Below are 15,930 nucleotides of genomic sequence, written 5' to 3'. Positions count from 1 at the left end.
TTATGCAGATGAAGTTTTAATTACCTAGGAATTTCTTACGCATGTAATTTCAGATCAGACACCTGAGTTCAATGTTATGTTTTCTTTCTCATAATGCCATTGTTGGCTTATCCACAATGTGACCAAGTCTTATGCTTGAGAGAGAAGTATTACAATACTTTAACACAAATTATATTTTCTAGAGTATTGAAACTTCTGAGATTTTCACCTGTATATGTAATTTATATGCTCCTCACAGCAGAAAATTAACCTTGCAAATTTATCTTTTCAGTAAGCTGTAACCAACCTGTTTATGTTTATTACTCTTTGTTTGCATCCATTTGACACTTGCATAAAGTACCTATGGTTCCAATTTGCATATATGAATGTCAGCTTGAACAGTTTGGCTTTCTTAACTCAGTATGCATCACATCAACTGTTTGTTTTTTTTCCTTGCCCACAAGGCACACTGACCTGGCAAAGAAAGAAATTTTACATTATTTGCTTTTGATAAAGGAAACCTCACAGTTTCAGCAAAGATAACACTTTGAGACACTTTTAGTGCTTACAAGTAAACAGGGTTCTTTTTCCCAGAAATAGAAATTCAGTTAACTGGTCTATTTAAAACAACAACAAAAAAAAGACAAAACAAAAACCAACCTAAAAATTAAAAAAAAAAAAAAAAAAAGACCACCACCACTACCAACCAAAAAAAACCCAACAAAACAAAACAAAAAAAAAAAAAACCACCACAAAGCAAAAAAACCCAAACCAACAAAGCCAACAATAACAAAAACAAACTTACAATTCATACTACATACTACTCTGTCCTGGTTTGAGGGGAAGTGAGTTTTTTCATGTTTTTTCAAGAGGCTGTGGTCAAAACAATCAGTGGTCAGGTTTGAATGTTGGCACCTTTAGTGGCCACTGAGGGGTTGGACACGCCTCCGAGGACACAAGGGGTGAAAAGCGAGGCCTCCCAGAGGGACATCCTCTTTTCTGGCTCCGCTTTCAGGAGAGGAGCACCTTTTCCCTCTTCCCCTACCCAGGCTGGGTGGGGGAGGGGGCCATGTGGCCGGGCTGAGGTAGGCCCAGGGCCCAGGAGGGGGAAAGAGAGAGAACAGGACTGGAGCTGGGCCAGCCCCATCCAGGATGGAGGGGTGGAGAACTCTGGAGATGCCTTCTGTCCCCCCGTCCCCCCCCAAGGAGAGACACTGCTGCTTCAGAGTTTCAAACGCTGGCAGCAACCAGCAGCGAAGAAAGAGCAGGGGGAGGGGAGAGGAGAAGTTCCTGCTGTGTAAAGAGGTGTCCGGGACCCTGCCGGGAGCCAGGAACTGTTAACCCTTTCTTGGCAGAAGGAAACTTTTTCCCTTACATTGATTCTCATGGCTAGTGGTTTCAGAAGAGAAACAGCCTGGGACCGAGATGATAAAGTACGATTGAAAAGAACCCTAGATGGGCAAAGATTGAAGAGGACTGGCTGCTGAGCTGGACTTCTCTCGCATAATGTTAGCCATAGACTGAACTCAAGCCTCCTTTGAACATAAACTGCATTTTGAGTAGATACAGCTGCCCCTGCTTTTGCTACAGTGACTGGCACTCGAAGAGTGGAGCGAGTAGAGAAGAGAGGGGGAGGGTGAGGTGACGCCCTCTGCCCTCAGGGCAGACCTGCTCTCAGAACCTCGGCCCCTGGGGAAAGATGGGGAGAGCTCGGCATGCAAGCATCCTTAAAAGAGCCCTATAGCAGCTTTGGCCCATGGACAGTGGTGAGAGCACTGGACATGGAAAGGAGGGTGTCACCCTGGCAGACTTCTCCGCGTGGTGCCACGAGTGACATAGAAACACATAAGGGGTGGACCTGTGTTTTCTGAGGAGCAGTCTGTGGTGCGAGAGAGGCTCCTCTCTCCCTTGCTGAATTGAAGATTAGGGGTTTTTTGAGTGGTGATTGTTTGATTTAAAACCCAAGGTTTTGGTCTATAGAGGGTAACATGTAGGGGGTAGAAATTGGGGGGAGGAGAAGAAATGTTCTGGGAAGGTTTAATTTCTGTTTTTGTGTGTGTTTGGAGTTTTCCTTTCTATTTCTGTTCTTATGTAATGTAATAAAGTTTTGTTCTCTGTTTCCAAGTTTTAGGCCTGCTCTGCTCTTTTCTTGACCACATCTCACAATAGCTCATTAGGAAAAACATACACTCATGGGTGCATTAACATCTGGGCAGTGTTAACCCATGACATACTTCCACTTTATTCTACCCAATTTTAAGCAGGTTCCAAGTTAGGAAGGAAATTGTTTGGAATAAGTGGATGATTTAGATTTTAATTAAACATAAGGAACCAGGATAAGTGCACTTCAAAATCTGGACAAATATCAAAGTTGGGATGAACCTAAGCTTGCCTACCTTACCCAAACTTCTCAAACTTTTTCTACCATCCATATGTTCTCAAAGGTAATTAGTAACTGAAGATCACCTCATTTTAAAGTTTTTCAGAATTCTCTTGTTCCAATGATTTGAAAACTTAAGTTTCTTGATAATTGTTACTTCTTTTTAACCAAGTTTTGTATTATTTACTCTTCATTTTAGAATCCAACTAATTCTGTTGGGAGAAATTACAGTTTTAAAAATATTCACTTAATTATCTTAGAATCATAGAATGCTCTCTTAGAAGGGATGCACAAGGATCATTGAAATGCAACTCCTGGCCCTACACGGGCAATCCTAAAAATCTCCCCACTTTCTTGAATTCTGTTTAGTACATTTTGCTGCCTTGTACTTCCTTAATTATAAACCATTATTTTTCATTCTCAAGCACTGAATCAGTATCAGAAATATCACGTGTCTTTTCAGTATTGAAGAAGTCAACATATATTATAACCTCTTTCTAAGACTCTTTTAACAGCTGTGTCCTTCTATACTTCCTTTCCCAATGAACACCTAGTTTGAGATATTTGTTGATATCAAAACACTGCCTGTGGTTAATTTGGTTAGATGATTCTAGAAGGATGGGAAGCAAAAGCCTTGTCCAGTTAATTTTAATGGCTTAGTGATTGGAATCTTGGTCCACAGCAGTGCAAATCACAATAATAATAACACTCCTTTGTGCTTTCTTTCTTTTCTGCTCCTGGCAGATGTCTCCTCCTGTACTGTGGACTGAGCACCCCAGATGATTTTTAAGAAGTTTCATCTTATTTCTGCCCGTCATCTATTCTTGAACAAACTTTGCCTTCCAAAAATATCAACATTTCAAAACTGAAATACATTCTACTTCATGCCAGCCTCATCAGTTTATAAGTTTCTGTGATAGATCACCAAAATTTAAGTTTTATCTTCTAGACTGGGTGAAATGCACTGTTATTACACCAGTTTTAAACCTTTAAATACAGCATTCTCAACTCTCATTCCTTCTCTCTTAGAATAGACTACTATTATATATATAGATGTGTTTATAAAGGAGAACAACTTTTCATGTAAATTGAGATGTTGCTTAATTCATTTATCTAGAAGCAGAGACAACCAGGCATTTTCAGACCAAATCATTTTCTTTGTCTTCTCAGTTGCCAGTTCTCTCAAGTAGTTTAAACACTTTTTCTCATCTTTACGGTGCACAATGTATATTCTCCCTAAAGAGAAATTTTGACCCTAGTCAAAATTTACTTTGAATCACTTAGAAGTTTATTCTCCTTAATCCTTTAGCAATATTGCTCTCCTGCCATCATCCCACATCCATGTCACCCACAAGGTATTTAATTCCCCGTAATTTAAAATTATATTAACTGCAAAAGTGGCTCTCCTTCAGCAATTGTAGTACAAGGTAAAAGAAAAAAATGCAACCATAACAAACCACAAGATGTAAGATATCTGGAAATCAGATAATATTTCTTATTTGGAAAAATAGAATTGAAAAATTCAGTTGGAAGGCGCATACAACAATCATCTTGTCCAAGTACCTGACCATTTCAGGGCTGAACAAGTTAAAGCAAGTTGAAGTTGTTGTCCAAATGCCTCTCAAACACAGACAGGCATCAGCCCCCATCAACTGGGGGCATCAACCACCTCTTTTGGAAGTCTGTTATAGTGTTTGACCAACCTCTTAAGAAATAAATATTTCCTAATTTCAAGTCTGCACCTACCCCGATGAAAATTTGAGCCATTCCCACATGTTCTGTCACTGGATATCAGGAAGACAAGGTTAGCACCTCTCTGCTTCTCCTCCTCAGGAGACTGCAGAGAGCAATGAGGTCACCCTCCAGGCTTTTTTTTCTCCAAACTACATAAGCCCACAGTCCTGATAGGACATCATGCCTTCCAGCCCTTTCACCACCTTTGTTGGCCTACACAGGACACATGCAAGTACCTTAATAATATTTTTAAACTGTGGGGGCCAGAACTGCACACAAAATCAAGGTGAGGCCAAAATGACACCAAATACAGTGGGATTATATAATGGGAATTTAAATACTGGTCCCAAGAAAGAAATTGTCATCTTATTACAAATCAATGGGACCTGCATACTAGAGTGAGTATATCAACACAATGACATCTTTCAACTTCCTTCATTTCAGTTAAAGCATAGGATTTAGTACTAAAGACCAACACAGAACATTATTTCTGAAATAATTTTTCAGCATTTACTTTGGCTTCTGTTCATAGATGTAACAGATTTTTGGTGTTTATACTCATTCACTCAAGACCAAAACAAAAGTTAATTAAGAAAAGATATCCAGAACCCTGTTTATATCAACTTGTTCTGTTGATATATAAAAGAATCAATATATTGATCTCTATACAAGTGTCATTATAATTTAAAAGCCTGTCATCTAATTATTCATGCATTTTTCTCCTTTTTTTTAAATTGTCTGAGAGTCACAAACTTATTTACAATTGTTATAGTCTGTTTTCTTTAGCACAGAGATTAGAATATATACTTGAAATTAAGTTACTGTTTTGAAACCAGTTAAATCCATTAGGACATGCAGTTGACGAACATACTGTCATTTTTCTGCTTTTCTTTCTTAAAGACAATTGACTGTAGCAAATCTGTAAATCTGAAAGGACTTAATTAGTGTCCAGGGACAGTTTAGTGGAATTTAATTAACAAAGAGACCATAAATTACTTCAAGAGGAAAAAAAAGTAACCAGCCTCTCATTACATCCTGCTGGGAGGTTTTTTGGATTTGAGTTGGTTTGGTTTGGTTGTTTTGGACTGTGGGGTTTTTTGGGGGGGTGGTGATTGCTGCGTGGGTTTTTTTGTTTCTGTATTTGTTTTTTAACATGAAATTCTAGTTTAAAGTAATATGTTTTTTATTTAAAATTATCAAAAGAACCAATATTTATCTGTTTTTATCTGTTTTAGCAAGAAAAAAGTTTTAGAGCCCCATTACAATTTTTGCCTGTACAACAGATGGACTATATTTAAAAAAAAAAGTCTTGAGAGATAGAAAAATAAGGAAATTAAATCATAGAAGGAAGCAGAAAGTAGTTATTATTTAATGGAAAAAAACCCCATGAAACTGAGAGCAGGACTATTAAAACAGAGATCCACAAAAAAAGGATTCATACATTTCTAATTCCCTGAAAGGAAAAACTCATCTATTTAGTGCCACAATACCTACTCCATAAAATACTACCAGGGCAGAGGCCTTATTATAATATTAAAACCTTTGTTCATTCTATGTTCATTTTTATTTCTATTACCATACCCCCACTGTAAAACAGTGGATCTCTTCTTACCGAGTCAAGGTAGAATTAATCCTTCTAGTTTATTAATCTACTTCATCTTATCTGTACACTCTTGAGTCTTCCTTATTACACTGTACCCAATCTGATCTTTGCTCACTCCACTGTTACTCATCATATGCCTCCAGAAGTCTCTCTGTACCTATTTCAGTATGGCACAACCTCTACTTTCTCCTGTGGCAGGCTGTCTTGCATTCTTCATTACAGGTTCCTGAACATGAGACAAGTCTGGTCAGCACAGAACAAACCAGTGTTCTGAGGCTCAGTGTGACGTGAGGAGCAATAGTTGGACTGCATAGATTCATCTTCCCTGACTTAACCACTTCTGCACCATAAAGCGTGGGGCAGGGTCTAGTTGCTACCCATAGTGCATTAAAAACAACTTATGCCTTTTCTCAAATTAGGAGTAAGATGTACAGCTATTCCTTCTCTGAGAATATAGGGAGAATGCTTCAGTGAGAGAGACAGCAAACTTTTCTCTCTGACTGTTCTAAGTAGTATTCTCTTAGATTATTACAAAGGGAGACTGGGATTCCAAACTTTCTCTCTTATTTCAAACTGGACTCCAAACAAGAACTGAATTCCTCTGTACCACCTTCATAGCACCCAATCTCAAATCAAAATAGACACAGACCAAATACAAATATCTATTTTATACATCTCATAGAATCATAAAATAGTTTGGGTTGGAAGGAACCTTAAACATCATCTAGTTAGAATCCTGCCCTCAGAGGCAGGGACACCTCATATTAAAGTTTTGAAGGCAGCTACTCTGTGCATTGAAAGGCACAAAAAGCCAGTATGGGACACTGCATCTACACTTACATGGGTCAGTCACATAAATGGCTTTCCTTCATGTAAGGTACAAACAGGAGGCATTGAGTAGAGTTGGACATGATGGTGCTGTCCAGGGGCAGCTGAACTGTGCACTTGGAGTATTGGCCTCTAGCATACCTCTGGGAGTGACACTAGAGTTAACATGGGCTTTTACTGGCTGCAGGGGGTCAAATAACCACACAGCTTTTACCATTTGTTTTTACTCTAGAAGATATATCCCACAATGAGGAGTTGGAGAACATGGACACTATTTTTTTAGCTCTGAAGCAGATGAGGTATATCTCCTTTACTATTACAAAACTTTAACAATTCCTTAGAAAATTCATACAACTGATCCCTAAAATTTAACAACACTTTTAGAAATTTAGAAATTAACATTTAGAAATTAAACACATTTTTAGAAATATAATAGTTAAGTAGATACACAAAATCATGCTTTCCCTCAGAGTAAAACCACAGTCTTGCAGGACTTGGACATATGGGAAGGCCCTCATAATTTATTGGAGAAGTAATTAGACCCAGTTTATGCATGCTTTATACTTTTACTTCCTCTTTAGAATAAAAGTATTAACTCCCTTTGTATCCATGTTTACAATAATAATAAAAATACATAAAGATAATATGAATCTCCCAAAAAATACTAGTTTTAGGAGTTAAATTATCACTGTAGCTGCTATACCAATATATTACTGTCTTGACCAGGATGCCCTCTGGAGAACTGTCCATTCAAGTAAAGGAAATCCATAGCTCTAAAATCATCATTAAAAAAAGGCATATGGTATCATCCTGAACAACCATTCAATAAAGGAGTGTAAAATGTTGGTGATTAACAGAGAAACAAAGGATAACGGAATTAAGAATTATATCCATCTTACATTAAGGATTCGGAGATCAAATGGGACGTAAACAGTGATAAATATTTTTTCTTCATGTCCTTCATTTTAATGATTTGAAATTAAGTCTTAAATGGCACAAGTCATAAAATACAATTTCTAGATCTTAGTTGAAGCATCATATTCAGCTCCAGTCCTAAACTCACAACTAAATATTTGTCTTATGCTGTGACAGGAGAGAACCTCCTCCTAAGGTCAAGCAACTACTTCCTTTCAAAAGGTTCCTTTCCCCCTGCCTCAAAACCCACCAGTCTGCGCTTGAACTCCAGCAGATATAAAATCTGCTTCTTCAAGACTGATAGTTTCTCATAGCTAAGAGTTGTTCCTGTATGTACTCCAAAGGCAAGTGATCCTGTGGACTTCCCAGCAGTGTCATTTGCTTTTGGAGTCCTGGAATTATCCATAGGAGATGCTACTAACAAAGAGAATTTGACAGTCTTTAAAAAGTAGAATTTAAATTCACTTACAGAAAGCATCAAAAATAAAAAAATTAAAAATAAATAAATAAATAAATAAATAAAATAGATAGTATAGTCTTCTTAAAACTGATTAATTTTTTTCTGCCTCTCCAGACAGAATATGATTTCAAGGGAAAAACAAAAAGGATGTTGTGTAGATGAGATTACTGTTTTTCCATGGGAACAACCAGTATTATAATATTAAGGACCTGGCCATTCCAGAAAGAGGTCTAATTTTAAAGATATATCCTGGAATAATTCTATATACTTTTCAAATAGACTAAATAACTCAATCTACTAATTCATTGTGAAATTTATTTAAAAATTATTCTAAAAGAGTTTATGTTTGGGTTTTTTTCTCTCTTCAATATTAACAGTAATAAAACGTAGAACAAGTATATCATAATATTTACAAAAAAACTTCCTTTTTCATTTTCATTCCCATTTCTGTTTATGTCCTGCCTTCAAAACATGCTTTATTGAGATCAGGTCTATCAAGGCTACCAACAACATATCTCTGGACATGGAGAGATCATTAAATACAAAAATTTTTTTTGGTTAACTTTTTTTGGACAGAAAAAATTAATTATTGAGCAAAACATGAATTTTCTAACTGAATTGACTGTTTTAAGAGGTCACCTGTTCTTGAAGAAATAGCTAGACTCCAAATCATTTTAATCAAGGTGAAATATTTCAAATTTACACAAAGCTAAATCAATAATTTTGCCACCACAACTCACATCATTCTACCATCATATGGTTAAAATTTGAGGCTTTAGCTTCCTTTCCTATTTCAGAACAAAAAATACAAACAAAACTTAGGGAAAAAAAGGAAGAGAAAAAAAACAAGCTGCATATTGCTTGCCTTAAGTCTATAAAGCTAAAGTTTGATTTTTAAAGCTTAAATCAAAAGTTTGATAATCTGTGACTTTTGGTAGCATAAACCAACAAACTGTTGTGAGACAGCCTCTAAATATCACTGCCTTGCATTTTTTTAAAAGACATAATGAAAAATATCTGTTATAAAGACTTTTATCCACCATCTTCTCTGCTCCCTCCTCACCTTTTGGTAGCTACACATGCATCTTATCTGGGCTTGAACAGCAAGCAGGTGTTCTGTCCTGCTGTAGTAACTGCTGTTCATCCAGCAGAGTTAATCTTCCCTACAGGTAGCCTCACGTTGTTTCTTGATCTTATTTTATATTATTTCATTTCAGATTTGGCTAGAGAGTAGCACCATGTAATGAGCACATCAGCAGCCTTCTGGTTCAATGAACCATGAGAAGAATTTGAGGCTCACTATGCTCTTTTCCTGACAATGACCGGTCACTTAGCATGGAAGAAGTTACCAGCATTTCCAGTAAGATTTAATATATCTTCTTTAGCCAAATACCCTCCTTATACCTTCCATTACAGTAATATCTTCCTCTTAACCAAGGTCTTATTTCTAACCGCCACCAGACCTCAAATGAAGTTTAAGTATTACAGCATTTTTCAAAGATGCCACTGTCAAGGGGAAACTGGAAGGCAAAAAAAAAAAATTTAGGGTGACTAAAGGAAAGGTAATAACCTAGTATATTTCTGCTGGAAAGTCAGGAGTTTGTTTTTAACTCATAAAAAATTTGCAAAAAGAGCCTCCAAACTTCTTTTTGTTTCAATTGCTAGGAGCTGAAAATAGGGCACTTTCTTCACTTCTGTCTGAAAAATCAGATACTAAAATTCCAAACAAATATGACATCTGCTTTTGAACTCAACCAACACCAGAAGCAGCACCAGAATTTAGCCTTTCTGCTTTACTGGGCACACTAGTGTATCCTTCAAGTTACCATATTTTTCTTCCAAGTTTAAGTTCTAAGTAAAATCAAAAGACATAGCTGTTAGCAACTGATAAGACACTGCAGAAAACACAGACAAAGTGTGACCAATTTATTGACAGCTGTGAGCTCAAACACTCAGAATTCAGCAACTGAAGCATACTTATGAGAATACTTATGCTAGTAAGTCCACATTATTTGTGATACACTGCCTCACCAGTAAAATTCTTGCAAATTATTAATGATTTCTTAAATTATGAAATATGAGTAGTGACACCCTTCCTCCCTCTCTCTTTGTATGTGAATAGATCTGCACACAGTCTGATGCTTTGGCCTTACCAGTGCTGTCATCATAAACAACAGTGACTGTTTTCCACTTGAAGAACTGCACAAGGTCGAGGATGGCTCGGCTGAGTGAAGAGAAATCCGGATAGAGGCTGACATAGAAGGAGTCCTTGTTGTCTGACACCTGATGTTTCCAGCGGGTCTGGATGTGTGGAACCCCCAAAGCGTTGCAGATGGATTGCACGGCGTTGGCTGAGGAGCTGTGGGATGGCCCGAAGATGGCTGCCACCCCAAGGGACAGCTGATCGCAGGCTGAAGAGGAGACAGAAGTCTGTCAGTGATGAGAGGAAAAAGGGCAGTGTGCCAGAAGGTATTGCACAATTCATATTAAACAAAAGGCACTCCATGAAATATGACTGTCGTACTGACAGAGCTCCCTTCTTGTGTAACACTTGCACTTACACATTTCAGCTTCAGAATACGCTTCCAAGCTTTCATTAGAAACTGATGAATATTGACTCTTAGCATCTCAATAGTTCTCAGCTATGTTTATTAAACATTTCTATGTCAGAGGAAGTGACAAAGGTCAGCAACTGTGTGTCTTTTTAAAAGTACCGACAAATAAAACAGATATGTGCTTAGCTACATCTTACATTTGGAAAAGGGTCCAATAGGACAGTATCCTAATCAAGGTGGTTTTAAGTGATAACATCTTCCTCAATCAATCAACACTATTTCTACTGAGGTCCTAATTACTCAAAAATTTTACATGTGAAGTAGCTCACAGTTAATTATCATGCACAGAGTTAATTTCATTAAAATGGACATTTGAATTTCTGTATCTGAAATACATGGCATGTTGGCTGGTATAATTTAAGGACCAACATTTTCTCTAAAATTAAATTGCTGTCTGTTAGTGAAAAAAAATTAAGCGTCCCTTCTTAAGAACTGGAAATGCTCAGTTTTGCTATACTTGTATGAGTATATAAAGCTGGCCCTGAGAGTCACTAACATGATACTGCTGTATTCAGCTTCCTGTTTTCTGATACAGGGTGACCCTATCTGTACTGTTCATTAGCAGTGTCTGGTTTGTATCATCTCCCACAGCATATTCCAGTATCATCTTGTTGAATATTTGTTAGGACATGCCAAAAAGAAGGCAGGAAAAAATAGTACTGAAGACCAGAGTTTCAGCCAATGCCCTGCTCTCGTGTCATTCACTAACACAGGCATAACTTTTACAAGTATGCAGCTCTATGAAAAAGACTGTCTTGTAGGCAAACAACTCATTTGGTAGAGAGAAGTAATGAAAACCAAACTAGACATGAGCATTTATATGGGGTTTGATTAATTCTGTTACTCCACCATCAATGTTCCTGGTGGCTGAGGAAACAAGCAGTAGAAACACATCTTGCTGCATTGCTTTTCTCGTCAATTCAAAATTAATTGTTGTGCACATTCTTTTCAACTTGATGAAAATATCGCTAAGTCTTTCAAGTGCATTCCAGAATCTGTGCTGGCACACCTTTTTATTGCTGCAGAACACCGGTGGTTTAAATAAACTTGTCAGACACACAGGATCTTCATTGCTATTCGGTGTGTTGCCTAAATGACTAGCTCAATAAAAAAACATTTATGCTAATATTGCCCTTCTTAAGAGTAATCAACAAGCTTTATGCAAATGTCAGTAAATGGGATCACTAACAACAGCAATAGCTACCAGATGGCTTTTCAATGGACTTTCTTTTTTTTCCTCTTTCTGAGATTTGAATAATGCAATGCTTTCACACGTGATTTAATATGGCACCGGCTCTATCACACGCATACAAATTTCCTAGAACACTGAGGAATATTTTGTTGCATTTACATTATGCTTCACTGAAACAGTAGCTTGGAAATATCTTGCCTTCAGGTTGCTTATTCATATAATACCTTTAAAAAGCCATTAATATTTCATCTATATTCAACTTCAAAAGTATGTGTTAATAAGAGGTCTAAACAGGCTATTTTTGATGCAGTGCCTGCCTGCTCACTAATGGACATGATAATGAACCACAAAAATGAGTCAAATGCTTAAACTTCATTGTTAAAATTCTGCTTCGGATCCATCATAATAAAATGAACCATTTTGTGCTAACCTTTAGCCTTTGATTCTGAACTAGAACACCTGCGAGCACAAATGCAGTTGTCTGTATTGTGTATTGATGATGCAAAAAGCTATTAGTACTAGAAGATTACACAGATTTTGATATGGCCTGAGCAGTTACAAATAAAGTGTTGCATTCTCATCCAAGATGGGAGTGGGAAAAATGCAATCTACTCAATATGTCTAATCAACAGCATGTTGCCATTCTAACTTCAGCTGTTATAGTCTAACAAGAATTAGCAACATCATATTCAGGCTAGCAAACCCCAGGTTAGGACTAAAAGTAGTTGCATTTTCTCAGGAAAAAATTAAAGATCTGAGGAGAAATTTCTCTGTCCCATTAGATTTCACAGGTCAGCATATGCAGGAGTCAGGTAGCAGTTGAATTTGGAAAGTGAGAAGGAAAGGAGAACGAAAGAAACAGAACTAAGATTCAGCCCTTTTATTCACTGTTAGTTGAGATTGAAAGGAAAGAGTAGTCTCTCTCAAAAAGCTGGTTTAATCCATCATCCAAAACACTAGAGTAACAACTCAAAGATATCCTATTAAAAGTGTATTTTTGCCTCTTTCTTCTACCATACATGCTACTCTGCAAACAAATCATCTTGCTAGGCATAAACATATAGCCTATAACTTTTTCATAAATGAAAAATGACCAATTTTCATGAAAATTTTTCATAATCATCTTTCAAAGATCAAACTGTGTGTATTTCTGTGCAAATAAGGATACTCTCTTTTCACACCTACAAGATTCTATATTTGAATTATTTATTTGTCAAATAAACAGATAAAACAGGTTAGCAAGATTATCTCTCAATCTGTTGTAGTAAAAGTGGTAAAAATTTCCCCTTAGTTCCAAAATGAACATTTAATTAGTATTAAATTCCACTTTTAAGATGATTTCGATGTACATTAATCATGACACAGGAGCTTTCCCTTATGTATAACTTCTAATGTTGTATCAAGTGTTTTTGCTCTTCTTAGCCCACTATAACACCAAAAATCCCTTATTGTATACAGCTTTTCATCTTTAATGCTTGGGAGAGACATGTTTGGACCAGAACACTTGGCATATTTAGGCTAGAAACCTGCCATAAGAAACAGAGCCCAACCTCCAATTCTTTCACCCTTCTTATTGTCTTGTTACATGTAGCAGTCATATGAAATTAGCTACTCAATTTATAAAAAAATGTTTTTAAATAACATGTAATACAGTGCAAAATTCAGTCTTACTGGGCTCTGACATGAGGCTTTGTACTTTCTTTTGTAAATACTTACTGAAAATTTTGGTGTTTGCACTTTCTAGGATACAGCAATGATGCAGAAACCTGTGCCTGTTGTCCCTGACTTAAAGAGAAAGTAATCTGAAAATCTGAATATTTTTTTTTAAAATCAAAGATTTTAAAATTTGGAAAAAATGTTCAAATGTTCATGTTTATTTTTACTCTTAATTCTTCTGCAAATATACAATTTCTAGTTAGGAGAGAAGAGCTTAACTGAGACCGAAACATGTATCTGACAGTGATAGTCTTAAGCACAGACTTAATATTTAGGTTTACTTTTATGCCATGCTGGTATAAGATGCACAAAATAACAACTACTACTTCCATAGTCCATGTTTAACTATATAAAGGCATTTGTGAAAATGTACTTGAAGTGATTGAATGCTTAAAATTGAATCACGGGTTCAGTAGAATTTGGGGGAACTCGGCATTTTGCTGGATAAATATTGGAGATAATGAGATTTCTCACTCCAAAGGAGCTGGTCTCAGAAAAAACCTAGTCACAATGTTCAGCAAAATTAATTTCAGTTTTTAAATATTTAAGGGAGTAGCTCTTAGACAGGGTTAGTGGGAGCAAAGGTGGTAATGTAATTGTCAAGCAGTTACCATCACAACCTTTAATAAAGCAACTCTTTAATGTCAATGACAATAATGTCAGTCTCATTGCATATGGCTTCATTGGATACATATTTTTTCTGGTAAGTAAACTAAGTGAGACTTAGTTTTTCATTAAAAAACCTAAATATTCAAAAGGTTACCTTTTTTGGATGCTTCAAAACTGTCATAGAGATTTATCTTTTGTGTGTCGTATGTTAATGTGGTGTTTGGCAGAAGAGTTCTGTTTCTGTTGATTGTGTTCACAGCAAATCTGAAGGCTAATTCTTCTGCTCCCATTGGACCAGATTCCACACACTCAAAAATGCCTCCTGGTACAGAGACAAAGACAAAAGAACAAAAAAATACACTAGTAAGCAAAAAAGGGCATAAAATAACATCTTTAATCATCCTTTTGGAAAAGATTCATCAGCCTGAAATATTTAATTTCATAAACCTGATCCAGTGCAACTCATGATTTGGATGAGCTTTGAGTCAGGAAATAAATAAACCAGCAGGAATTAGAACTTACCTTAAGGGAAGTCTGTTGCTTTTTTCCATTCAATACTCATTTTAGTATTGTGAATAAAATAAAATAAAAATAAAAAAAAAAAAAAAAAAAAAAAAAAAAAAAAAAAAAAAAAAAAAAAAAGAGCAGCATAGCATTATATATTAACCACAAAATTTAGAAGCAAAATAGAAGAGGTATGAAGTATAAGGGATGAAGTATATTTAATTATTACATAGCTACTATCACTAGTGTTACTATTTTATATAGTTAAACTTGAAATGAATACATTTGTCCCTTCCAGATTTTTCACGACAAATGTGTGTGTGTGTGTGTCAGGCTGAAGGGACAGTTATGGATTCTTGTTTTCTACTTGTAATGATGATTCATTAATAATGAACTCTACAGTTCACCGAAAATACAACATACAAAGGAGCACAGAACTGGGATGCCTCAAATTGCCTCCAGAAATTAAAATGTAGAGATATTTTAGCGTAACTGTTTGCCTGAACTGATAAACATGTGGAGCAGAAAGTTCAGATTTTGCTCTTTGCCCTGAACTGCATGTAGATGCTAACTTCATTCTCAGTAAATACAGGAATCCAAGAAACTGTATCCTGCATAACCTCTATCCTGCAATGCAAACATCCCCAAATAAGGCATGCTACCAGAGTAGGACGTGCCCCAAATAATAAACATTTTCTTGAACACTTTTGAGTGTTCTCACATGTTTATGAGACAGTGCTGTGCTTCAACCTTTCTCATTAATGAGATATCATTGTTCATAGAATGTAAATTTATACATGCTTTGGGGTAACATAATTTATATTTGGATCTGGAAAGGCCAAGGATACTGTGACAATAAAAGTAATTTGAAGATATGCTTAGTGTGGTGACATGGACTGCCTCAGAAAAATGACCAGAATCCTTATGGTCCCTTCAGCCCTCATCTGAACAGAGACCTGTCAATACTAATGGACAGGCAATGACCATCATCACAGGATCACTAATCACAAGCTAGGTATTGTGCCTCTAAAAGAAATGTTACTCATTCACTCTCTCCTCAATTGTATTTATTCATTTCCAAAGTAATGTTTCTAGCTGAATTTCTACTGTCTAAAAACATTTATTCAACACTGTTACTTTCTCAGCAAGAAGCTCTCAGAATCTGAATATCCAGTGACTGGACCAAAATAAACTTCAAAAATTGTAGTCAGTTTGTAAACAGTCTTGTGAGTAACCAAGCAGATAAACTGTTGGTAAAGCAAAAGTTGTGTATTTACTATTTACTGGTAGTATTAAATATGAAAGGCTTTTTGATTTTGCAAATCTTCTTCCTCTTGAAACCCATTTCTCACTACAAAATTGAGGTGTTAACCTTTTTTTCCTGTAGATCAGCCT

The 15,930-nt window shown here is 36.3% G+C and overlaps 1 protein-coding gene across 1 annotated transcript in view; it reads right to left on the bottom strand.

The window, feature by feature from the left end:
* GRIK2 (glutamate ionotropic receptor kainate type subunit 2) overlaps positions 1 to 15,668 on the bottom strand; it is a 249,350-nt gene extending 233,682 nt beyond the window's left edge. The window contains exons 1-2 of the mRNA XM_063389712.1: positions 14,186 to 15,668; positions 10,053 to 10,310 (exon numbers count right to left, since the gene is read on the bottom strand). Coding sequence (XP_063245782.1) covers positions 10,053 to 10,310; positions 14,186 to 14,432 — 505 coding nt within the window. The 5' untranslated portion in view covers positions 14,433 to 15,668. The remainder of the gene's footprint in view (positions 1 to 10,052; positions 10,311 to 14,185) is intronic.
* Positions 15,669 to 15,930: the final 262 nt, after the last annotated feature.

Source organism: Prinia subflava, chromosome 2, assembly GCF_021018805.1.
Source record: "Prinia subflava isolate CZ2003 ecotype Zambia chromosome 2, Cam_Psub_1.2, whole genome shotgun sequence".
NCBI lineage: Eukaryota > Metazoa > Chordata > Aves > Passeriformes > Cisticolidae > Prinia > Prinia subflava.
The sequence above is the reverse complement of the archived record's forward strand: the minus strand, read 5'-3'. Positions and strand labels throughout refer to the sequence as shown.